Genomic DNA, 25,127 nt, shown 5'->3' on the forward strand with positions numbered 1-25,127 from the left:
CGAACCGAGCAATAAACTGGACATCTCATCTATTTCGGCAACTCTGTCAACGGGAACACCTACTTCTGCCGCTGCCGTGTGTCACAATGTACGTTGCGCGGCGGCGCGGTCTTTCCCGACCTTTGCTGTCCATTCAAATCACATATTTTGTATCGTCAAACGCCAACGTCGCAAAAACCACTTACTTTGGAAAAACCAGGATCTCGTCTCAACTCGTTCACGAGCTCCGTGTGAAATCTGAGCTTGTTTCGTTGAACTCGGTATTATTCCGTCACGTGAACGGTAACGACTTTGTTGTACCTTACGGCGTCCGGCGGACAGCTATTTCGATGTTACGCCCGTCGCTGCCGTAGACGGGTGAACAAATATACAAAGTTCGTAGTAAGTCAAATCACTTTCCGACACGGTGTCATCGCCGCGTCGCAGACGTAAACGGCAAACGTAAAGTGCTGCGGCCGTATCGACAGATCGGACGGTTCCCTGGTTTGTCGCGGCGTTACCGCTGGTTTTTCCACGGTTCGTCCTCACAGGTCACCGCCGTCGCGGAGAACCCATAACATCTCATCCGCTGGACGCCGGACGACGGCCACGTCGAGCCGCTGGAGTCCGAGGAGGTGGCCGAGCCGACGACGACGACGACGTAGTAGCCGCCGCTACTACTACTGCTCCTACAACAAACTAACACCCTAGTTACGCACTCCAAATACGATCGCAGTGACCGAGGCTCCTCGGGCGTCCGCCCTTCCCTCCGTGAGTGAAAACTCCCCACCGCGGAATACCGTCCGCGCGGTGACCGACGGTTCGGAACGGGCCGTCTGTCTTTCGACCTGTCGTCCGGTCGGAGGGAAGGAGGCGGTTCCCGTTCCGGGAAACGTATCGCCCTGAAAATTGCAGCCCATCCCTCTGGATCCTTGACTCCCTAGTTTCAGAAGCGATGCTGTGAGTTCCGACAGGTTTACCGGCCGGGCTGTGTGGGACGTGACGTCGCAAACCGTAGCGTTAGCGGCCATACTGCTTTTGGGAAAAATGTCCGCGTAGATTGCCAGACGTCTCGGTCGTGGAAATTCGCAAAGGCGGATTCAAATCATCTGGACTGTTCTTGTTTGTCGAAGACGTTTCGCATTGAATCGTAAAGGCTTCTTCAGTTCCAAAGTTGGAGCTTTGGACTCTCCCTATTTATGCCTGCTTTGTTGTCCATCTCGCCAAAAGAACACATCCGAGAGAAATAAATAAGGAGACTCCACAGGCCACACCGGATATTTTAAGAGCTGGAAAAGCTTTTGGGATAAAAGGAACGACATGCCAGTCGTCTCTATTAACCTTTGCGGAGTGAAACGACTCCAAAGATTGCATTGGAATAACTTGTTCGGGAATTAAATGTCGAAACAATACTGCAAATAGCGGTATTTATCGTAGGGATTCACCTTCAGTGTTTACCAAACTTCGCACGCGCTTCCTGTTTACTTTCGGCTTCTTCTTCTTCTTCGGTGCTCCAGTTAACCTCGCCCTCTGTTGGCCGCGCCAAGTACTACAAGCCTTTCGAAGGCCTTCTGTACTTGATGCCAAAACAAACCTGTTTCCCCTCTGGCTTGGATTTGGCGCTTTCTCCTCGATTCCATCTGCTCACCCCGAATCCCCTATTGGTCCAATTCGAGTCTGGTGGGACCTCCGAGTCCAGAACCGTTGCAGAGCCACGCCGCATTCGGGCTATCGTTTAGAATTATTATTATTACACCTTCATTTATCCAAGCGTGGTAATTGACAACAAATTGCCATTTGCGATGCCGGCTCTGTTGGCAGAAACATGAAAATAAATATGCACGCAGACACTCAATAAATGATTGATTTACTATTGTCTTCTCTCCGAATTCCTTGTACCTTGTTGAACGGAGCCGTGCCATTGCCTTGACGCCGTTGTCTGTCTACTCATTCGTTGCTCTCCTCTCACAAGTCCTGTTGACGGACAACTGGGCTAATCGGCTTTCCGATATAAGCCACGTGGTTTAGAAACCGTTCCGTAACATTGTCCAATTGTACAGGTTTACCTTTCCTGCACTTATTTGGATAAGAGTTGCTTAAAAAAAACAAAAGCTACAAATTTCACCCGTGTCTCTTTCTTATGAAGGCCTTGTATAGGCTGTACCTTCTATGATGTCACCGTGATGTACAAATTCGGATTTCACAGCTGTTTCCGATAGTTCGTTTATAGAAATTGTTTTCTCTATTATTACTCTTTCACTTTATTGGGCCGTGGGCCGATGGTTAAGATCGTCGCCTGCCACCGTGGGGGACCGAGGTTCAAGACCCCGACTGGACCGTCCGCCGACATCCCCCGGACTCACGGCTGTGGCGTCCTTGAGCGAGACGCCGAGACCCCGAAATGCTCCCCGGGCGCTTCGGCTGCCCCCTGCTCCAGTGTGTTCCGCTAACGTGTGTATGCGTTCGCTGTGATGGGTAAAAGGAGGAAAACTCATTTCATGTGCATGCATGGTCGTGACAATTAAAAATCATTCTTCTTCTAAATGAGTCTGTTCAAATCCGTCCAAATAGGATTTCCCATGACCCCTTGTGGTCAATAGAAATTGGCCAAATTTCCAGGCCTTTCGGTTCAGTGATTGATGCAAATGTATCATATCGTCCAAATTTTACTAACAACTTTCAGATGTGATGCAATCCCGAATGAACAAATGCAGACTTGTTATATGAAACAGATTCAATTTACTTTCCGATGGTTACGAGAAATAAATAATTCCAGTAGAAAGACTCTCGCGCGCAGGCACGCGCTGAGCGTTGCCCTACGGCTCGGTGTGGTTTCACAAACATGGCGGGCAAACACGCGCTCTCGAACGCGATTGCGCAAAAGTCGTACGTTGACCAATAAAGTCGCGGTACGCATCTCCCGTCGTGCGCGGTTACTGCCGTTCGTTTCGAAATATACGGATACCGTCGAGGTTCGCAGTTAATAGCCGCGATATCTCACTCCGATACCAGTTCGTGGCAATGACCGTTAATATAATGTTGTCTCCCCCACGAGTCAACAAAACACTAAGACGTTATTTGTATCGTGGCTATAAGACCGTAACGTATTTGTAGAAAAAATAGCTTCGCTCGGCCGTGACAAACCATTTGTCATACGTTTGCCTCTACCTGTTGAAGACAAATACAGTGTGCTTACGGGATTAGGGCACCTTTAGCTGCAAACCATAAATCGTAGTAGTCGTTACTGCGCTTTTCACGGTATGTAGAAACACACGCTCTCGTCTCCTCCATACATTCCGGGGGTCGTTTTATCTTTTACACTCTGCTACTGGGAGTGTCGCAATTATCTCCTATGACCCACACGTCAAGAGTGCGCGCGGCGAGAATTGAGAAGCGCTTCGGTACAACGCGCCTGGAATACAAATGGCGCTTCTGCGCAAGTGTCCGTTTCCAAACAAACTACAGCATCGCCTCCGCGCCCCGAGGCCAACTGTGCCGAGCCGCGATGACGCCGTAGGTTGACGAGAGTTCAAAGGTCACAGACGTATAGAAGACACGTGTTAATACCGTTGGCTAAACTCGGCCCGCGTCTGCCAAATTCTAGATGTATATATAAAAGTGCAAGTTAAACACTAAGTTACTGCACTGAGTGCGAGAACCCAGCCCACCGCTTTCTTTCCTTTTTGTTTTGTCAAACACGACCTCATCCTCCCCCCCCCCCCCCGCTCACAATACTGACTTTGGACAATGGAGTATTGGGGCCACACTAAAAAGAAAATTCATGTCAAAAGACAATTTGAACAAAACAAAGTTGGGATTTAGTTGAAATTTAAAGAATCAATTTTCAATGTTTTGAAGAAAAAGTCACTATTCTACTATAGTAACAACATTAGGGGGAGGGGGGGGGATCCGACTTTCTTCAAGTAAGAAAAGGTTTCAGTTTTTACAAAAATTACAAGAAAAAACGCAGACCTTTTAAGACAAAAGTCACACTATTTGGAGAAAAACTGCTGGAGTTTTAAACAAGTCACACCAACACCTGATATGGCGCAATACTGACCAGAGAAAACCCCTTTAGTTGCTCAGTTTGCACTAAAAGATTGACTCGTGTTCATGTTTACAAGACAAAAGTCACAGCATTATGAATAAAACAACTTGGAATGTTACAAAACTAAAGACTTATTACCAGGAACGAGGCATTATCTTTCTGGAACGGGTTGACAGAATCATGAGGGAAAAATAGCCGTGATATCATGGCATCCGTTCCCCCCCCCCCCCAACGTTTCAAAACAAAAGCTGTAAGGAAATCAGGTCATAATATTTGAAGGAAAAAGCCAAAGTGTTACAACAATTAAGTCGTACTTTTGCAATAAAAAAAGCTGTCGTCTTTCAATGATAAAGTAGCGACGTTGTGAGGAAAAACGGTGGAATGTCGCTACGTGACAAGAACAAACACCGAACAAAGTGTAACGTTGGAAGAATAACGTGACAATAGTTTGAGGGGGGAAAAAATTGGAATTTTCTAACAATAAAGTCAGCACTACCACAAAAAATATTTCTTCCAAGAATAAAGTCGCAATAGCGGGAGGTAAAAACAAGCAAAGCTGCAAGAATGACTTCAAAATATTCCACCCAAAACCTTTAATATTATAGTAATGAGCCATCCTATTTTGCTCAAATATATTCATTGAACATGAACAAAGTCACAATATTACCTATCAATGTTTTCATTCGCTTTGTTTCGGGAAAAAAATACTACTTTATTGTCATAGCCCTGCGACTCTTGTAACGTTAACATTTTGTTTTCCTTTGAAATGTGGCCGTAATACTCCAAATTGTCATTCCCAATGTTCCAATTTCATCTGACTCAACTACTACGACGCAGGCCGGTGGCCTCCCGCCGAAGGTCACTTCCCAAAATAAGTACGTTTCGGTCGTACAATCTCCCGGGAGAACTCGAACATGAAATGAATACTATAAACATACGTATATATTAAAAGAAACGAAGCGTGTGGTCTCCGACAACTTGAATCACAGCTTGAACGTCGTCTGCGGAATTTCTCAACAAAATCAAACAGGAGGCGGGAACCAAAACAACAGCCGTCGTTACCGACTGTAGAAGCGACTTCACGTCATGCGCGCTCGCACATTTAACAGGGTGTGTTAAATACATACAGTAGTACTTTAGCAGCAAACATCCCCTGTCCCACTTGTCTGTAAATAAATAAACACACCAATTGAACCGAAGTCAAGAGGGGGGTGTGTGCATGTGAATGTGCGTGTGTGTAAAACTGGGAGGGGGCGGGGGGGGGGGTTGCTGGAAGGGGGGGGCTCATGCCGGAGAGGTTGGTCAGGTACAGGGTGACGGCCGAGGTGTCTTCCTTCTTCGCGGAACTCTAGAAGAGCATGCTCTGCCTCCGGTTGACCTTGCCGTTGCCTGGAAGCCGGGGGACCATTCAAAATCCAGTTGCCGGGCGACAGGCCAAAATATCGACAAACTCACCGGACTCCGGGTACGACGAGTTCCTGTAGCCCGGATCTCTCTGCAGCTGCACCTCCTTCAACGTCAATACGGAGACGCCTGAAACAGAGAGGCCCTTCAGTCTCCGGCTAACCTCCGCTTCTTTTCCAGCTCTTTGTTGCTGTTCCACGTCGGAACTTTCAACTTCCGACGGACCAAACAAACAATTCCGTGCATTTTACCAAACCGCTCTACTTTTCCACATCCGCTAGCTTCATTCTAACACAGTGGAAGAAATAACTAGCATCGACGTCGCGGCACTTGCGACGCTTTACGTTTGGTGTCAAACTGGTGGACCGGGGGCCAGATCCGGCCCGCCGCGTCATTTGATGTGGCCCGCGAAAGCAAATCAAAATTGCTCACTGTGTTCTGGTGTAATACCATTGAGATATTTGCAAATGTAATCCTTGAAAAACATGTTTTTAGAGGCTTCTGATTTCAAAACTGGCTATGTAATTACAGTATAGGAGGTCATCTTTCATTTATATGGGTTCACAGTTGGAGCGGCCCTCCGAGGTAAGTCCTAACTACGATGTGGCCCGTGTCCAAAATGACTTCGACACCCCTCGTCTAGATGGACCGCATCCAAATATTTACTGTCGTGTCGCGCTTCATTCGCCGTATCGCCCGTTTCATTTAAAAGTCAGTCTCGTGCTCTTTCGCAAATAGATATCCAAACGCACGTACGAATGACTTGCTTGCTTATATGTTTATTTTTTTCATCGATTTACAATCCCGCTATCATAAACATGACTTCAGATTATTTCGCGTACATTTTACGCTCGTGTATTCAGACGCATTTACCATGTGTTTCAAAAGTGTGTCTTCAATTTAAAGCTTGTGCGAAGGATGAAACTAACTATTACAAATGTTTTCCCATGTAATTCATCTCTCCATCGCAGATATTCACCCAACAGTGCAACGGCTCCCAAACATATTCCCCCGCGACCTGGAGCGTACTTTTCTTCAGCTCTTCGTGTGCGTGCGTGCGTGAGTGCGTGCTCACTCTCGTGCAACGTGTGAACTCTCATCCCGAGATGCCTGAAGTGGGAATGTTTCATCGCGTCCTCCGCCGAGATCCTCTTCTTCGATTCGTACTGTGAAGCAGACCGACGCGTTTTACAATCTTTTCACCTTCACGCTTGAAATCTGGCCTCACAAAAGTCATATTGTACACGGTTTTGACGTGCGGGAAGTTCAACACTCACTCTGAGGAAAGCCAGCAACAGCTCGACGCCTTCGCCGTCCAGCCTAAACGAGACGGAACAAAAAACGACAAGTTAACGGCTGTCTGCGGGGGGAAGGAAGCGGACGGCTGTCTTCGCGACGTTCCGCGAGATTTCCTGTTTCGCTACGCGCGCACGGATCACCCGTTATTACTCGAGGTCTACTTTTGCTGACGGTACTGCTACTTGCTGGTAAATACGGTCGTGTGTTATTTTCAAAACGTGATAAACAACTTCCTTATTTGAAACTTTACTTTATTCGTGAAGCGAGCGGTGGCGCGGAGAAATGCGGTGAGACGCGTTTTTTTACTTTACTTTTCTGTTCATTCCACGTTGATAAACATAAGTTTGTTTGCAAATCATCCAAACTTTTCTACGTGAAACTTCCTTTCATTCGGTATGCATGTGCCACTGCTCTATCATTCATGAAACCATTTTTTTCCCCCTTCTGAAATTGCTCCATTACTATGCATTGATTATTTATTTCATTTAGCTAACCTGAGGATTTATTGTAAATATATTACAGATATTATCAAACTGTAAAATTACTCGTCAAATAAACCTAACTATTAACACGTGGAAATTAAATCCATCATTTTTTAACTCGCTACAGAGTTGTTCAATTCATTTTGTGTCAATAATACAATTCAAAACATCCAAAAGCTGAGACATTTCATTTTCATTTACTTTGACAATCATTATCTGTCAATTGGGAATAATAGAAAACATAACAACGGATTATTTTAGTCCCATCAAAATTAAGTACTTCACGTACACGGTTTAGATTTTGGTTTTTACCTCACAAACGCGACCTGCTCCGTGTGTCATTTTTAAAAGTCAAATGTTTGCCCGCCGTCCCTGCGAGTCTGACAAACAGACCGGATAAAATATCACTTGACAAAAATGATTATCTTCAGCTTTATTACCAGCTTAAGGTTTATTTATAGCAAAGGAGTTGTTGACCTAGGGGGGGGGGGGCAACTTAAGCAGAGAAAATCTCTTCACGGTTGATAGAAAGACACGGTCCGGTACCTGGGAGCGTGGTTGATGAACGGCTGAGGTTTGTACTTGGGGAACTTGTAAGATTTGAACTCTTCCATGGAGGATATTCCCGGCCAGTTGTCCTCCGCCGGCGTTCCTGCAATCGCACGACCGCGGACTGTCGGCAAAGGACCGCGAGGTGGGCTTGAACGGGGGTCTCCCTTGTCGAAGGCTCACCGAGTAACCTGAAGATGAGGTGGAGCTCGTCCTCCGCCGTGGAGCCCGGGAAGAGCGGCCGACCCGCGGCCATCTCGTAAAATATACAGCCCACGCCCCTGCGGACGCACAAAGGTCGTTGAGCTTCGGACGACGAGTCGTCGTGAGGGAAAATGTCGTCGGGGCCCAGATTTTTACCACATGTCGATCTGCGTCGAATACTCGGAGGACCCCAGCAGAACGTCGGGGGGCCGGTACCACAGAGTCACCACTTCGTTGGAGTATGTTTTAGTCGGGACCGACTTGGCCCTCGCCAGACCTGCCGCGTCGCCGAAGACGTCGACGTAAAGTACAATTAGGAAAATTAGGGCTGCGGTCTAGTGTCCTTTCTTCTCGTCGAGCTAGGTTGTGTAAAGCGCCCTCGGGTCCCGTGAGAGGCGCTACGTAAACAAAAACTGTTATTTTTACAATCCGCTAAACGCATCGCGCTTCGTCATCTTTTCTTTTTTACGTGACAAATAATCACAAATTGTGGACGTTCTGTGTTTTACGTGGCCGTCGTGCCGACTTCTTTCCACGAGGAGTGGCTTTCGCTGCCGAACTTCGAGGCGTAGACTTCGCTTTGACTTTTATTTGACATCTAATTATTCCAAATACGGCCGGAATTTATATATATATATATATATATATATATTTTTTTTTATCTCTCACCGAAATCGGCCAGCTTGAGCTCTCCCTTCTCGTTGATGAGGAGGTTCTGGGGCTTCAGGTCCCTGTGGAGAACTTTCCTCTTGTGACAATACGACAGCCCGCGCAAAATCTGGAACAAGAACACCTGAAATGAAAGACATTTTACGTCACCGCTAAATCATCAATGAATTTCTCGACGTCAGAAAAGACAATCCATGAGGTGAAAAGAAACGCTTCCGACTGTATCCTGACCTTCACATTGTGCATGCTCATTATGTTTCCGCAGTCATCCATGTACTGCTTCAGATCCTTATCCTACAGACGACACGGGCAAAAGCACGCCGTTGTGTCGCGTCGTTCCTTTTTCATTCGCGCGGACGGCGGACGAGGCCGAGTTCGCTTACCAGGTACTCGAACACGAGCGTGAGGCTCTTCTCGGTGTGGACGATGTCGTGGAGCGTCACGATGTTCGCGTGTTTCAGGTCCTTCAGTAACGACACTACGCAAATGAAACACATTTCCGTTAAACCGGGCTGCGAGTTTATCGTGCAACTTTCTCGCAATTTCACTGAAATGTCTTTTTGTTTCTTTGTTTTACGAAGCCATTTTCAACTGAATGAATCAAACCCAAAACTACAGGCATGGTTTCTCTTTTGTTGTCAAAATAAATGACCTTCTCTGATGGCCGTGCACGGCGCTCCCTCCTCGTGCTCCAACCGGATCTCCTTCAGAGCCACCAGGTTGTCCGTCAGCTTGCTGCGTCCTTTAAAAACGGTGGCGTACGTGCCCTGGAAAGGAATTCGGCGGCGGGGCGCCGTAGATGCCGCAAAATGAGTCAACTGAAAGACTTCCTGAGTCGCTTAGCTTTGCGGCTCTCCTCACCTCTCCCAGTTTGTCCAGCTTAATGTAAGTCTCCAACTTCCCGAAGCCAATCTCCGACTAAGAAAAGAGCACAGACGCGCGCGGTAATTGTATTTCACTTAAGTTCAAAAGTGTTCAAATGCCTTGATAATTATCAAGAGTCATATTTGTCTTATTTTAGAATCACCCCCCCCCCCCCCCCACCAAATTAAACCATTTTACATGTAGTTTCAATTCATTAGTATATTTTTCATTTGACAACAATTTGCTCATTTATTGTTTAATTATTAGAAATACAAATGCAATACTATTTTTAAAACCCATCAAAACCATCCTGAACATTTTCATTGGTTAATTCAAATATATTTCTATTTCTTTTTTTCATCATTTAAATGATCATTCATTTCTTGCAAATAATAAAAGAAGATTTCAGGTTTTACATCAACATTAAGCATTTACTTTTTTTCCAAATCTAATTATTTATTGGAAATAATATGGTGAGAAAATAAAAAGAAAATTCATACATACAGATAAATGTTTTTTCATTTTGTTTAACAGTTGGGCAATTATTTATTGAAAATGATCAAAAATATAGTGATAAATAATAAATACCAATATGAAGCATTTTATAGACAGATTTACAGTACATTGTTATTCTACGTCTTCATTTAATGATTGTAAATACAAAAACATTTGTCTATTTTCCATATACATTATTTTTCAATGTTTTGGACTAATTAACCAGAACAATAACTCCTCAAATTCAAACATGACAATTAACTATAAAGTAAAATTTAACCTACACGTTTATTCATTGAGTTCTTTTCATATACCTCTTGTATCGACGACCTGGCCTAGGCGTCCGCTTACCAGCGCAAATTAAGCTTTGTCATTCCTCGAGCATCCGATAACTATCCAGATTGCCTGGCTCAAAAACAAATGCGAGCGCCCGTGTCTCCGGATCGGTACGTCTCGGGCTCCCGCTGGGTCGGTTGTCACGGCGACTGGCACGGGCCGCTAGCGCTGCGGGGCTATAAGGGCGGCGCGCGCAAATTCATACGCACCAGCGACGCTCGGCGTGAGCGGCGGCTGAGCGGCTGGTCGAAGGGCGGGCTGGCGAGCTGCAGCTTCTCCAGGTAGCCGTCGGGGATCCGGATGTCGGCGGGCAGCGACAAGCGTTTGTTCAGGTCCTTCAACATAAACCCGCGCGGATGTTAATGCGTTTGCCCCCCTTAAATATTTGGACAATCCCATTCAATGTGACATTGTATCCCCTTCTACATGATATGCAATGACGACACAGGGAGAGAACACAATGTTATCCGCGAGACCGAAGCGGTGCGCCCGCGCGCTCGTACAGACGTGGCAAAAATAACCGCCTCTCGTCTCTTCCCGTGCCGGTGAGAAAAAAAACAGATGGGCTCGATCGTCTCACGGGGGGAGCATCGTGCCCGCCAAAATGAAGTCTTTAGACTGCACGTGGACATTTATTCACAGTGGAAGGGGCTGTTACATAAAGACCGACGCTGAACGCAAAATCGGGTGCGTCTCGCGCGACTGCGGCGGCGCTCTTGTTATGTGGGATCCGTGGGATCTATTCTGGGATGAAAAGAAATCTCATTTGAATACAAAAAAAAACAGCCACTTCTGTGGCTATTGTTGGGGCTTTACAGTTTGACCTCGCTGCTAAAAACGTATCGTATTTTTTCTTTCGCGATGAGACTGCAGCTCCGATGCCAACGGTTGTCTCAATTCTTTTTTTCCTTCCTCGACACGCGAGATGCACATTATATGATGTAATGATGCCGCTTGTTTCAAGCAACGGAGGCTTTGGAATACAATTATAGAAAACAAACGGCAACAAAGAAGCAGTTATTTCAACCTCAAATAACTTGATTCCGATATTATTCCCTGGTGAGAGGGATCTCAATGCATTACATCATATACGTTGTCCTACGACATGAAGGATATAATGATTACGTATCAAAAACGTACACTCGGATGTTATCCGGTTAGGAGGCAGAAGCCTTTCAAAGTCAAGATTAAAATGATTTATTGGGGGGGGGGGGGGGGGCCTGGACGCACGGCGGGATATCCCAACACATATCCAACATGTAGCATTTTTTTAACCTCATGTATGAATGTGAAAAATCAAACGAGACCCTTGAGCACAAAAGTGGATTTGATCCATTTCAATGATGACAATGGTCCAATGACAATGCCTCGTTTTCTCCAAAACTCAAGACATCCACCTCAACGTACTCAAATAGAAATATTTCTTAATTGGACGCAATTAACTTATTATATTATTGTAGACATCTAAGTTGTACAGTTCCGCACTTCCGTATCGACGCCACATATATATCCCGGCACGCTCTCGGTCACGAGAGCCGGTTTTAAACGGCCAATACGCGCTCCGGCTCATAACTCCTCGTTGCTGTGGTCCCGAGGGAGCGGGGCTAATATCGCTATCGTGACGGCCAGACGGCGAGAAGCCATTAGGAGGCTCCTCCTCCTCCTCCTCGCTGCTGCGAACAACGGACAACATTACCTCCATGGAAATTCTCCGGTGGACTCGGTTCCTCAGACAGACGCCCGTCGGGGACTGGACCTCGTCCGACGACGTCCCCGACGCCTGGTCGCTCTCCCCGTCCGAACCCATCTTCAGGTTCTCGTGCACGATGTCTGTAATAGAACACACGCGATCTCCATTACGTCAAATACACAAAGTCACCGACTTGTCTCAGAATCGCAGTCAAATTTCTGTGGGTTAAGGGTGAGCACGTGCGGTGGATAGGTCGCATTAACGGTCCAAAATGTTTTCCCAGGATATATTTCGGTCTCGTTTTCTTTTACATCGCTAAAACCTGGCATTTGAACAGGGATATATATATATGTACGCTTTCTATAGCCACTGTCCGTGTCTCACCCACATTAGTAACGGTGACGCAATGCTTTCTACTTAGATGGCCGTTCCGTATCATCGGTTGCTTATCGGGATTTAGATTCCACTCGTAGTTCTGTCGTTTTAGCAGCCAATTTTAGGTTGAACATTAAAAGCTTTTGTTTTCTGGATCAAATCTCACGGCGTAATTATCGGGACAGCTGGCCTAACGGAAGCGCATATGCGGTACTCTGCTGGGAAAACTTTCTACAATCAGAATTTTATGTCTGTTTGATGGGGTCTCAACTTTTTCAAAACCAAACTAGAATAACCAACCACGCATTCAATTAACCTTACTGAACTACAACTATAACCGATGCCGGAGTTCTTGACAATTTACCCGCGAGGACCGAAAAGAAACACTCTACCGCAGCTTCCGGTACGGTACCGTAAAGCCAGCGCGGCTCGCGAAGCACGGAGCAGGAAAACCCACTTTCTTCGGTCTGATGACAAATCTTGCCCCGCTTATTTCTTTATTGTCACTTCTACGACGCTCATTTCCACATTTCTTGCCTCACTTCAAAAACAACTAAAAAACTCTCTTTCACTTCAGCATTTCCCTCATCGGTTCTCAAGGCCTCCGAGCGCTCAAATATCTCCGACACGTGCCCCGCTTGCGCTTTCGCTCTCCTCACGCTTTCGCATCCTCATTCGCATGTCTCCACGGCCTCCCGCTGTTTCGTATTGCTCGCGACCCACTCTGAGCACGTGATTCATACCTATTTACCATTCGGTCCTCCAAACAAACCTGCCCAACGCCACAAAATCTCCCTTCCCGTTTCGTATCCTGCTACATTTTTGCCCCACGTACAGTAAACGCCCTGATTTGGATGTCCGCATTCCTCCGTCTGAGCGGAGCGGGGCCCGTACGCGAACGTAATGCCGTCGACCCGCCTGGCTGCGCATATTAAAAGAATGATGTTTATCGTACCGCAAATCCTGTGTGATTTCAAAAGGGTGTGAATGACTTCTTACGCGGATCGGTGAACACCGGACAGATGGTTTTTGGACTGAATATTTGCGCTTTGTTATGCGTTTCTAACCGCATCCGTTAATCGGATGAAAAACCCATTTGGATTGCTGAACAACAATAACAAAACGTAACACGATAACAATTGCGCACGGGAGGTGCGGGTATTATTGTCGGCCGTAATTTTCATTTCAACATTTTTTCTTTTACCTCCCCTACAAATGACCTGAGCCGTGTTAAAAGTCAAATGTGGCACTTGGGCGCAAAAATACAAACGCCGTCCCTGGGATTACAGGAGTGTTATTTTCGCACGTCGGAGTGTGACCGCTGGCGTTAGATAATCACGAGCGATCCTGTTCATCTCACCGGCTTCCGGGTCGCCCGCACCCCCGAGCCGAGTGAGATGCTGCCTCCTTTCGCGACGAGTCGCTTCCCACCTCTCTGGATCTGACGTGTTGCTACGCATCGCTTGTGAAATGAATTCACGGCAAACGTTGTCATCTTTGTCACACGGGCGGACGCGTCTTTGGCAAGAGCGAAGGTGGGGGGGGGTGCCCGGGATGGACACACAGATCGGGGAAGGAGGACGGAAATCTCACCACAGTGACTCTTTTCCTGTTTGTCAACAGATCCCAACTGTTTGCAACCTATCGGCTTCCTGTATTTCGAGGGCCCGCTCGGCGTAGTATTAACTCGGATGTGAACTTTGTGACAATGATACCACATAATTTATTGCGACTTCTTTTGCCCGGGTTCAGGCTGACGGACGCTGCTTTCGGAACAGTGTCGGGCGCCTCACCCAAGCGACTGCCGTTGCGCGGCATGGACATGAAGGAGCCCAGGGTGCCGCCGATGACGCTGTGCGGCCGGCGGAGCGGCGGCTTCTTGAAGGAGCCGGTGTACTGGTGCAGGAAGGAGTGCATGCTGTGGGAGGTGGGCGGCCGGCCGTTCCTCACGAAGGGCTCTGAAAGACAACGGGGACGGTTAGAGGTTCCGTTGCGAGTGCTGCGCCGGGATTACCGAAATGACTCATTTCACTGAGACTTAAGACGAGGTCGGAGTACTTTCGCCTTACTGTCTCGCAAACAGGAAGCGTACAGACGCGCGTCTATATTTTGCCGGATCCTGCCCAACTCTTGCCGATCACGTCTCAAACGAAGCGGCGGGCGGGCGGGCGGGCGGAGTCGCAGCGGCGGTGCCGAACTGAAGGCGGTGTTATGTAACGGAGGCGAGGGAAGGGAAGTGTCTACGTGAATCGAATCTATTTGGACTTGAGAAGAAAGTACAAAAACACAAACTGGGAAGCTTTCTACTTTCTTTATTAGTTTGACTTGTATTGCTCGATCGGGTGGGAGCAGATTTCGCTTCATTGGCCTGAAAATAATTCAGTCGCTACAAATAATACGCCAGCGACGTACAGCCCGGCGAAACGAATCAATCTACATGACGGCGTCGTACCTTAACCTGCGCAACCACCTGTTGCCATTCCTACAACGCAATAGCTTTGTGTTCAAATAAACGGGCCTAGATTTCACATTGAGTAAGTCCAGTCAATTTGTGAGAAAAAACCCAGACAAGATCATCATTATTACAATACCTACAAAGTCGTTTTTGTGTGTGCTGTGAGATCTTTCCAAATTCAAATATGCGCCTCGGTGACAAAAGTCCCACGACATCGCAGAACTAAGAAACAATATTGATAATAATGATTATAATACGTACAGCATCTTAAAACCCTCACGAAGGGCTCGCGAAGGCCTTTCCGGGTGTAAACGCTGTTGCTCGTCAGACTGTGAACAATGCGTTAACTGCTCTAAGATGACGCGTTCTCGACCGACCTTCTCACTTACAGACCTGAGTGTGTTGATGCAAATGTGTGTGTGTGTGTGTGTGTGTGTGTTTGGCAGGCTTTGGCCATGCTCTTACTCCTGTTACATAACATCCATAAAGACCTCTTCACCCCGGTCGCCAGCGACGCACACAAATGTTTCCTTCAAACTGCATGAAGCTCAGTGTTCAATAATTTCAAGACCCGTGATCGCGAGCGAGTCGCTGAAAGCGCTTTTACCTCTACGGTCAGAAGACATCTACAGATGGATGCGTACTGAGAGATTTCATCAACGTTGAACAGATTTGCCACAGACCCAAAAAAATATTGGTATATTTATGGTCATAAAGACAGGTCAAAGTACTGAAAATTTGTTTAAATTTTCAAGACAGTTATTCTCAAGGGGATGAATATTTGGTTCCAATGACATGATTTCCCTTTTATGAAATTTCATTGGTTTTGTACCAAGAAGAAATTAAAAACATCATTACTTGTCGCATGTTTTTTTTTTTTCATTTGGCAGCGAGCGAGACGGTGTATGGAATTCAAACAATGTGTTCCCAAACCTTTGCCAACACTGTGACCTGGGAAGTAGTTAGAAAATGCTACATTAGCTCATGATAACAAAGCAAAACACACTTTACCTGGATGTGTTTTTTGCATCATTCAACTGACAATTTTACAGCGCCAAAAGCCGGCGGGCTGACACAAGACGACGAGTTTGTCATATTCTTCCAGCCCATATCGATCGGTGCTTTAAATAAAGCGGCGGAAGCGGGAATGTCGTATACCGTCGTGGTACTTCATGTCGCTGCTGTCCTTTTTTTTCCCAGCCCTCTAAGACCTCAAGATCTCAGTCAATCAAAAGCTCAACCTGGGTTGACTTTACCTTTGGTTTATTTATCTCTTTTTTTACATCGCGTTGTCATCCTCAAAGGTTGAAAGAAACAATGAGCCTATTTCGACAGAGTAAGGACGAGAACGCGCGGATATCGGTTTTCTAAATTTGGGACGTAAAAGCAAAAAATGTAACTAATTAAACACAGAGAGCTGAAACATCTACCCGAGTACACAGTTCCCACCGCTGACAGATACCAACCGTTGTCCTTGGTGCCGCCGTCCTCAATGGTCATCTGCTCGGCCAGCTCGGAAAGCGACTCGTCGATGGTCTGACTTGAGCGGAGCGTTAACGACAGACGCTTCTTAATCCTCTTCATCTTCTCCATGGCGGGGCGGTGCGCGGCCTGCGAGACAAACAAACTTCATCCCCCGTGTCACACCCAAGATGTTGGAGAGCAGCGGGTGGGATTCCACACGATCCCTCCTCTGCCCGGACCAGCCTCACGAATGAAGTAAGGCGCCTTTTAATCCCATATTAATCGCCTCTGCAAATGGGTGAGCGGCCCGTGCGTAAACCGTGAACGAACCAAAAAAGAAAACATGAACATCGCACACTGGAATGGGGCTAGTTTGCGAGGGGGGAATTAGACTAATTAGAGTAGGAGACTCTAAGAACTTGGTCATGCTGTTGATCCAGACGAGTGTTGACGCAGCGGCGGTTGCAGGAAACACCTTGCTCAATCGCCCTCCGGCTGCTGCCTGCTCATTGTGCTGCTGTGTCAACGCCCCGTCGAGTGTGCGCGCGAGGTAAGGGGGTGGACGGAAGGGAGGAAACAGACGCACAAATGTCCCACCCGTCCCGGCCGACCCTCGCTGTCACTTCTTTCCCCTTCCCCTTTCCGCTGACACCTCCCCCTCATGACACATCCCTTTTAGCGCTTTGACATCCGCGTCGGTGCACGGCGCGAGTGATGAATCGCCGTGGGGTTCGCGCAGTCCTCCGTCCGGCCGATTATGTACGACGTTCGCACCTCGGCAGACCCTACGAAAGCCTCGATCGCGCCTGGTTTTGTGCGCCGAGTGCATGCTTGGTGACCGACAGTATACCCCGCGCTCCCCGCGGTCTGCTGCACTCGGTCCAATTTAAAAGCCCGTCAGGCCAGGGAAGCGGAATCTATTCTTTGTGTTCGTCAAGTTTTCATCGACGGAGATTGTGAAAATATCCATAGCTCCATAGCAACCGTAACCGCATGTTGGGGTTTTTTTTTTTTTTTTTTTTTTTGCTTCACAGCAGATGTTACAATCTCTTAGATTCAGGGAAAACATTTTATACAATGTGTAACTTTTGGACTGTTAGGATACAGTGCAGTTGAAATTAAGATATATATCCTATCTTGCCTATCCCACCCAATTTACTATGCCTTGGCGAAAAATTCAACATTAACGTGGTTTAACAGGATGTCTTATTTTTTTTAGGTAATGCATTAAGGTAGCGGGAGGAAAATATCTTCCTAGTCCAACAAATGAACAAACACTGACCGGGATAGATTTGCATCAAAACCCCCAAAACTAGGCCCTATCAATATTTCAATAAGCATGTACCCAAGTCCTTTCTGCTTCATTTAAAAAATAATGCCGCTCGATTGAGAACGTTCGCTCCATGCGGTACGCTTGCGTGATCGGCCTACTTTTGAAGAGGAAGTGTGTCGTGCCAACCCCTTGATGGCTCTGTCATCGTGCAGATCTGATGACTCCCGCGCACACATAAACACACACACACACACAGTCACAAGTGCACACTACACAGCTATAGAAACTGTATTGAAGGGAAAACAATGTAATGAGGATGGAAATTATGTGTGTAAAAATAAAATTGTAAATGCTTTCAGTTACACACACACACAAGCACAAGCAGACAGATAAGCACTCTTTGTGCCCCGTACAGAGGAGCATAACAGAGCTGGGTTTTAGCTCTGCCGCAAAACAAAGGCTTATGACGTCTGTGTGTGTGTGTGTGTGTGTGTGTGTGCGCAAAGCATCTGATTGCCTGTGATGGGAGTGCATGTGAGGGAATGTACAATGAAAATCTGGCAACTGCTACAAAGAGGGAATACCGCAACCCCCCCCCCCCCCCCCCCCCCCCCCCGGCGACTGCCTCGCTTTCATCAGCAGCAAATCCAGAAATATGGACCCACATTCTCAACAAAAAAAAAAAACTATTCTATACATTTAAAAAATTAAAAAACCTTCCCCATCAATCTCACCGCCCACTCCTGGAAGCATCCCAAGGGCACCGTGGGTAGTCGTCGTAGGAGAACACTTCGCAGGGGAAGCCGCCAAGACCCGGAGGCCTAATTACTGGGCGAATAATTTACACACACCTCTGTCCTGAAACCTCCGCTTCCTTCCTTCTTTCTGTTTCCCTCTTTCTCCGACACCACTTCTAAGGATATCAGAAAAGAGATGAATGTGTCTTGAAAGTTACTTGGAGAGTGTGAAAAAAGACTTGGTCGAAGAGAGGCGAGAGCAGAAAGAGAGGAGACATAATGGCGTCTCTGTGTTTGCTCGAAGGCCGTGAAAACGCCCGAGTGACTGTGGGCACGTACAGTACTATTTGGTGAAATAGCGAGCCGGCAGACAAGGGAGTGCGCTCGTTTATGTCCGGCGACTGTCATTTGCAGTGGCGTAAAAACACATTCCTCTTACCGAGAGGTAATATTTTGGTTGTTGAGAGATTCAAACGGAACCAACTCAAAGTTTGACTTTGGGTAGCTTCTCCCGCCTATTGGCTTTCCAAAGCTTGCGAGGAAATAACAGGCAACGGCAGTGTGCAAAGTGCTCCCTGTTACCGTGTCATTTAGTGTGAAAGGAACCCACAATTCAAAATCCCAAAGTGCCAAATTAGTGTCAATCAACGGCCAGAAATACTCGCCCGATAAACTGAATTTCCGGAGAGTATTTCCCCGTGACGTCAAACGTACTTCCGGGTAGCGAGAGACGGCGCCGTCTCCGATACTGCCGCGAATGAAAAATAAAGACGTCAATAAAAATCTTTCATTTCAGCGAGCAAGAGCGATTGAGAAAGCAGGAAATGGCTTAAATGATGACTTTAGCCTTCTCTGCCGCCGCACTTTATAGATGATTAGTGTCAGTCAAAAAGAAGATGCTCCCGAGTGAGACGGAACATTGGCCGCAGTTTACATTTCCACAGGTAAGTTCATTGGAAAACAGACAAGCGCCAAACGCAACTTTCTTTTTTGTCTTTGTCCCTTTGTGACGACAAATTCACGTGTCGACGGGTGAAGACCTTGTTTCGGAAACCTTTGCTCTTCAAAGTGCTCCGTTTCCAAAGCGACGCTACTCTGTCCATCTAGGACTTGGAAACGCACTTCCTACCGTAGGACGGGAGAGCAGACACTTCGGGACTACTACTACGGTCTCCGAACGAAACGCCGCCGAGATGGAAATTACCGCGGAAGTGGGATATCGCAACTATTTTAAGCATATCAAGTCAGGTCCCTCAAATGGCCAGCGATTGTGTTGTGTAACACCAAACGTGTGCCAGCGTAACGCGGAGCTCAAAGAAAGAACTGATGCGTTGGCAATTGAGCAGACCCGGTTAAACGGAAACGCTCAGAGAAACGGGACGGAACCGAAAGAAGAAAGAAACCCAGCGACTGAAGGCCGCACTGCGACGCCGGTGGACGGAGATGGCCAGGCCTTGAAGAAAGGCGCTCTGGGATGAGTCGGCTAAAGTAAACCTAAACTGACATTCGTGACCGAATGGAACTTGAAACTTCCACCGACTGCCAGCATTTATGAATTAGTTTGCACAATTCAAAACAACAACAACTAAATAACAGAAGGCGAGGACAAACCAATGTACCTTGAGGAAAAACAAAGTCGGCCATTACAGATATGCAATTTACTTGAGATAAATGCTACAGTGAGCTGGAAAAGCCGCTAGGTGAAATGCGACCTAAGACAGGTGCTGACTTTTGGACTTCACCGCACATGGAGACGTCTTGTCTTTAGGCCAGGCAGGGAGGGGAGGCCTCGTAGTACCTCGGGCCCACCGACTACAGTCATATTTAGATAGAAAGATCAGAGGGGAGCGCGTACAGACACCAGGGAGTTTCCCCTTTATCGCCACTTGACAATGAATCGTTAAGTAATCTATACAAACAAATACCCTAGAAAGACTTGAAAGTCCAAAGGGTGTCACCTCCCTAAAATCAACACGATGGATCCCTCCGGTATCATTTACTCACACACCTGTACAAGCACCTTTGATTCATTTCTGTGCAATTTAACCTCCTTCTCAGTCAACGCCCACGCTTTCAAAATAATGGACCATTTCCACGATGAATCGGCAGAAGTGTTTCAAAGGTTGTCAGTGCCGACGGTACAGTCACAAGCATGTGTTTGTGCAGCCGTGAGGACGCGCACAAACGGCATCAGTACTGCTGCCCGGTGCGGTGGGTGCTCTCGGCTCAAAGAACCTTTTGTTTGCCCGAGAGAAGCCCCCCCCCCCCCAAAAAAAATGAAAAAAAGAGGAGCTTCAGCATGACTGACCCTCAGGGACTTGGCTGTGTTCTTGTGAGCGGCGAGAGCACAAAAGGCAGTAATGTCAATATTAACAGAAAGATTAATAATGACAATTAAGTGGGGGGGAAAAAAGGGATCTATTATGCTTATTTGGAGGCATGTGTTTTGATTGGCAACCCCACCGGAGCCCTAAGCAGCCGCCGCATCGGGTGCGCCGACCAAATCGGATCATATGTTTGCAAACGAGGTAACACCGTTGTTTAAGATGGTTGTACAACTGCGAATTTAACAGTAGAGTACAGTGGTACGTTGAATTACCAGTTTAATTCGTTTCGTGACCAAGCTTCTAACTCACCCTATTCAAATTCAATGAAATGCCAGAAATCTGTTTGAGACTGGCACGACATTTTGTGCATTTAATAAAAGAAAAAAAAGCACATTAAAATAAGGTGTCACTACTGAACGGACTGTACTATCCGTGTGCTGGATGCGTGCATTTTAGGGGCGTGGCCTGGTGGGAGACATCGGGAGCCGGAGTCAGGTTGGCCGGTTAGTTCGGTGTGAGCGTCTGGGCGTGAGTTGTGGCCTACAGCGACGATTTGCAAATGTTTTCCCTCCGCGTTCGTGTCTTTGACCGATTGTCCCGGTCAATAAATGGCTGAAAGCGCACTGGCGACTGTGGCTCCCCTTGCCCACATGCCAGGGCATTACGGGATCGCAATTTCTCCATTTTATTTTCACTGCGCTCGAGAGCCAGCGTGAATGAAGTTCACGTGTCCCGAAAAAAAAAAAAGAAATTAAATAAAATAAAAACATTAATCAATCAATCAAAACATTTGGGGCACTCAGAGTCATGGCACCGCTGTACTGCATGTTCCTTATTGTGGCAGTAGCATGCAGTAATAACACTGGATAATTCTTTTAGCCTTTCGAGCCACTCAGGTTCACCGCACAAACAGTCAAAAGAAAAAAAACAAGAGGCAAAAACCCAGGACAAGCGCGACAAAAAGGAGACAGATCGTGTGGAAGGAAGGAACGAAGATAAAAGATGGAGTAGAGGAAGGGCGAACTGAAGGCCACGTTATTTATAGATTCGAAGCCTGCGACGTCTGCCTGTAGCATACAAATGTAAGCGCGGCACGTGGTGAGCCATTATCACCCCGCATGACAAACACAAAGCCTTCGGGGACACAAAACGGCACACGCGCTCGGGTTTGACTGCGATAAAGCTTCGAGTATGTGCGCTTTTCTGCGTTTGAGCTCGTGCCGGAGGCAGTGCGCGCTAATCTTCAATTACAAAGGAGGAGCCTCCGAATCAGCCCATCGAGTCCGCATTGTTATGAATCCGCCAACACGCACGAGGTGAAAATCCCGCACGACGCGATCTCGACGGACGCTCGAGCGGGTGAAGGCGTGCGCGCTTGACGGTAAGTCGGGTGAAATGGTGCAATCGGGACAAACGGAGAACGATCGACCTCCGCGGTGTCGCATTATACTGCCGATAGGAAACCACTGCGCAGAAGCTACAAATAGTCCATTTTACCCCATTGTGGGTTTTGGTCAGTACTGTCGCAGTGAACAAACGATGTGGAGCGACGCGTTACCGTTGATGCCCCGTGTCTTCACGCACGCTCCCGACATCATCCGCGTGACGTGTACATAGTGTGTGCTGTTTTTGCCCGTTGCTGCGGTCCAGTAAAAAGCCTCGCTTCCGGTCTGCCGTTGACATAGTGGTCGAAGCTTCGGAAGAAGGGCCTCTCCTATTGTACCGATTCGCTTTAAACCCAGGAGTCGCGTGACGTCAAATCTGTTTATTTTGCTGAACTGCGCTGGCGACATTTACAACCATTTGTACCGCCCGACCTCCCTCTGTTATCACGTCTCCTCCTTCTGCAACTTGATGGGATTCCACGGCGTAAACTGCCACTCCCCCCGACAAACTTCCAAATATCTCCACTTACCCCCGAGGGCCTGGGGAACAGGTGGTATGTCCTTAAGGCGCCGTGTTGGGCGATTCGCTCCAGTGAGCACTTTCCTGTCCTCGGGCCAAACCAGGTTCCCGTGAAGGCCTGTTACGTCGTACCTAATAAGCGGGCTAGTTTTCCGCTCAGATCGTTGCGTACTTATTGGATCATCTTTCTGTGAGTTCTGCAATTTTTATGTAAAAATAAATAAATAAATAATAAGAATAATAATAAAAGCCCAGATGAAAGACTTTCTGGCACATTACCTTCCTGCCTGTTATGCTATTTCTCCCTTCATATTAGCTGTTAGACTACAGTACAATGCGTTTCCTCCATATCTACTGGACTTGATAAAAATGTGATTCAAAAAACTACACTGTGGATCTTCTTCTCCCAAAGCTGGGAGAGAGGGAAAAAAAAAAGCACCCTTTCTCCATTTAGATATGCAGAGGGCATTTTTCACACCGACCACAGCGACACGTTGTGAGGAAACTCGATGGAACAAATGTTCTATTTCACGCTGCGTTGGAAGCGTACCGCGTTCACAAGGGGTGACTTTACTCCATTTCGTTCTTTGATGCTTGCCACAGCCACCGCACTGTAGCTCTCTTCCCGGTTGGTGTTTTCATTTTGTTTTTATCGATAACTCGGCAGCGACGACAATGGCGCGTGATGAGAGAACACGAGTACGTGCAAATGTGCGTGGGCCTGACTTAGCCTTTCAGATAAAGAACGGAACAAAATGCCAACCGGTGGTGCTAACGCAGTGAAAAGCAAAGAAAGGTTTTGTGATATTAAAAACATTTATACAAATGAGAAATCTTTTCAAAACTTTCCAGCATTAATCTGACCTTTGACCTCTACAACTCCACCGATTCTTTTTTTATTTTTTGGAAAAAATATATAACTGAAATAATATGATTGCCCGAGAGGGCAGACCCTCTCATAACTGGGATGTGTACCAGAAAACATTTTCCACATTTTTGGGAGTTTGTTAAATTTGTCCAATAAAATCTGACCGAGGGGTGTGTAGACTTTTGAGATCCACTTTAAATCTTCCTACGTAATCCCTTTTTGGCTCCCAGCCTCACTATTGGTTCATTCTTACAAAAAAAACTGCATCATCGCACAGGTACGACACGTTACGTCACGTAAATTAAACGAGCGACGGCCGAGCGACTAATCGGGAACGAGCGCTTAATAACTCGTAGACGTGCACGATGACATTTGAAACTACTTTGCTGGTTTATCATTGATAGCGAGTGCCTTTGTACATTGGTGCAGGTTGAAAAAGTAGTCATCTCTGAGAACATACCGAAATATATACCGTATATTTCTACACGTTCTTTGTTTTTCCCAGTGACTTCGCGGCGAACTTCGCTGGCCTCCCCGATAGCCGCTGAGAAGAAATAGAGATAACGAGACACGCCTGATTGAGATTCGAAGGTAACGCCGATGACGTAGAGCGAAATTAGACGTTAAGTAAGCGTGAAAAGCTTGCGTCGTCTTTCTTGCCCTCATTCGTGGTTGAATGCTAAACTCCTGATTTCAATTTTACCCTCAAGGGACGTCGTTTGTGCCAATTTGTCAAACTGCGAGTACGGAAGTCTGCGCTTCAACACCTGTCCCGCTTTCATGTGCAAATGGAGGGGAGCTTTCGTTCCGTCTGATGTTATTTCATCATGAATGAGCAACGGCCTCGTTTATACACTGAATCCCTGTCTGATGCTGCTCCGACAAATGCCACTGTTTAATCCCCAGATTATGAGCCGATCTCCCTCGCCCGATTCAACCCGCGCCGCACACGCATCTGGAAGAGCGCGATGACCATGCGGACGATCCGACTCGAGTCTGGATTGTGTGCCGAACGAGCGAAGGCGGCAACGCTGACGCGACCGTCCGAACGTCCCTTCTGACGCCCGACGCCGTTCGCGGAGGACGACGATCGCTCTCTCGTTCGACGCCTCCGTCGCATCCATCTGATGCGGTAGACCGATAGAATAAACTCACACCGCTCCACATTCCTCGCATAGTCGACACCGTTTTTGTAGCGCGTCACCCCGCGCGGTGTGTGTTCATGCTGAAGCCGTAAAAACAATATTTACTGCAGCACGCCCTTTCGACGATACTCACTCAAAAGCGACTGACTACTGGGCCAAATCTCGACAAGTGCGCACGAAAACCGAATCATTTCAACCTTATGTAAACGAGGAAGAAAAAGAGGCAGAGACAGCGAGCCGGAGCGGTTGCCGATAGCGACGGTGTTTTAGAGGCCGATCGCACCCACTACCGTAGTGGGGATAAGCGGTATTGAAAATGGATGGACTGATGATTATTGTTGGAACGATAGTGTAGAATTACACTGCATCGTTCTGTGAGGTGTTGCGAATATTTTTTAGACTGTAAAAAGGCATCATATTATATTATAAATTATTTAAACTAAACTGAATAATAATAATAATGAAGGTATCCAAAATATGACCAAAATAAACACTTTTCAGCACTTGTGCCTCTACAAACTACAATTGTTAAATTAATACCGATGCAGAAGTGTCAATC

At 47.0% G+C, this 25,127-nt stretch overlaps 1 protein-coding gene and 1 long non-coding RNA gene across 7 annotated transcripts in view; one reads left to right on the forward strand and one right to left on the reverse strand.

The window, feature by feature from the left end:
* cdk17 (cyclin dependent kinase 17) overlaps window positions 1-25,127 on the reverse strand; it is a 37,954-nt gene that overhangs the window by 5,020 nt on the left and 7,807 nt on the right. For 3 of the 6 annotated variants that reach the window (XM_061761244.1, XM_061761243.1, XM_061761246.1), the window contains exons 2-17: window positions 16,316-16,460; window positions 14,188-14,352; window positions 12,026-12,159; window positions 10,539-10,664; window positions 9,496-9,552; window positions 9,287-9,401; window positions 9,018-9,112; window positions 8,866-8,928; window positions 8,635-8,758; window positions 8,122-8,242; window positions 7,945-8,042; window positions 7,759-7,864; window positions 6,709-6,751; window positions 6,507-6,597; window positions 5,483-5,560; window positions 1,425-5,416 (exon numbers count right to left, since the gene is read on the reverse strand). In XM_061761244.1, coding sequence (XP_061617228.1) covers window positions 5,376-5,416; window positions 5,483-5,560; window positions 6,507-6,597; window positions 6,709-6,751; window positions 7,759-7,864; window positions 7,945-8,042; window positions 8,122-8,242; window positions 8,635-8,758; window positions 8,866-8,928; window positions 9,018-9,112; window positions 9,287-9,401; window positions 9,496-9,552; window positions 10,539-10,664; window positions 12,026-12,159; window positions 14,188-14,352; window positions 16,316-16,460 — 1,602 coding nt within the window. In that variant the 3' untranslated portion in view covers window positions 1,425-5,375. Of the gene's footprint in view, window positions 1-1,424; window positions 5,417-5,482; window positions 5,561-6,506; window positions 6,598-6,708; window positions 6,752-7,758; window positions 7,865-7,944; window positions 8,043-8,121; window positions 8,243-8,634; window positions 8,759-8,865; window positions 8,929-9,017; window positions 9,113-9,286; window positions 9,402-9,495; window positions 9,553-10,538; window positions 10,665-12,025; window positions 12,160-14,187; window positions 14,353-16,315; window positions 16,461-18,320; window positions 19,601-25,127 lie in introns of those variants that run through there. The other 3 variants (XM_061761242.1, XM_061761247.1, XM_061761245.1) reach the window with 3 other exon arrangements.
* On the forward strand, window positions 21,790-24,849 carry LOC133471604 (uncharacterized). The gene is made up of 3 exons (XR_009786282.1): window positions 21,790-22,031; window positions 23,929-24,014; window positions 24,134-24,849. It is a non-coding gene; the product is annotated as an uncharacterized LOC133471604 (long non-coding RNA).

The sequence above is a fragment of the Phyllopteryx taeniolatus genome, chromosome 22, assembly GCF_024500385.1.
Source record: "Phyllopteryx taeniolatus isolate TA_2022b chromosome 22, UOR_Ptae_1.2, whole genome shotgun sequence".
Lineage (NCBI taxonomy): Eukaryota > Metazoa > Chordata > Actinopteri > Syngnathiformes > Syngnathidae > Phyllopteryx > Phyllopteryx taeniolatus.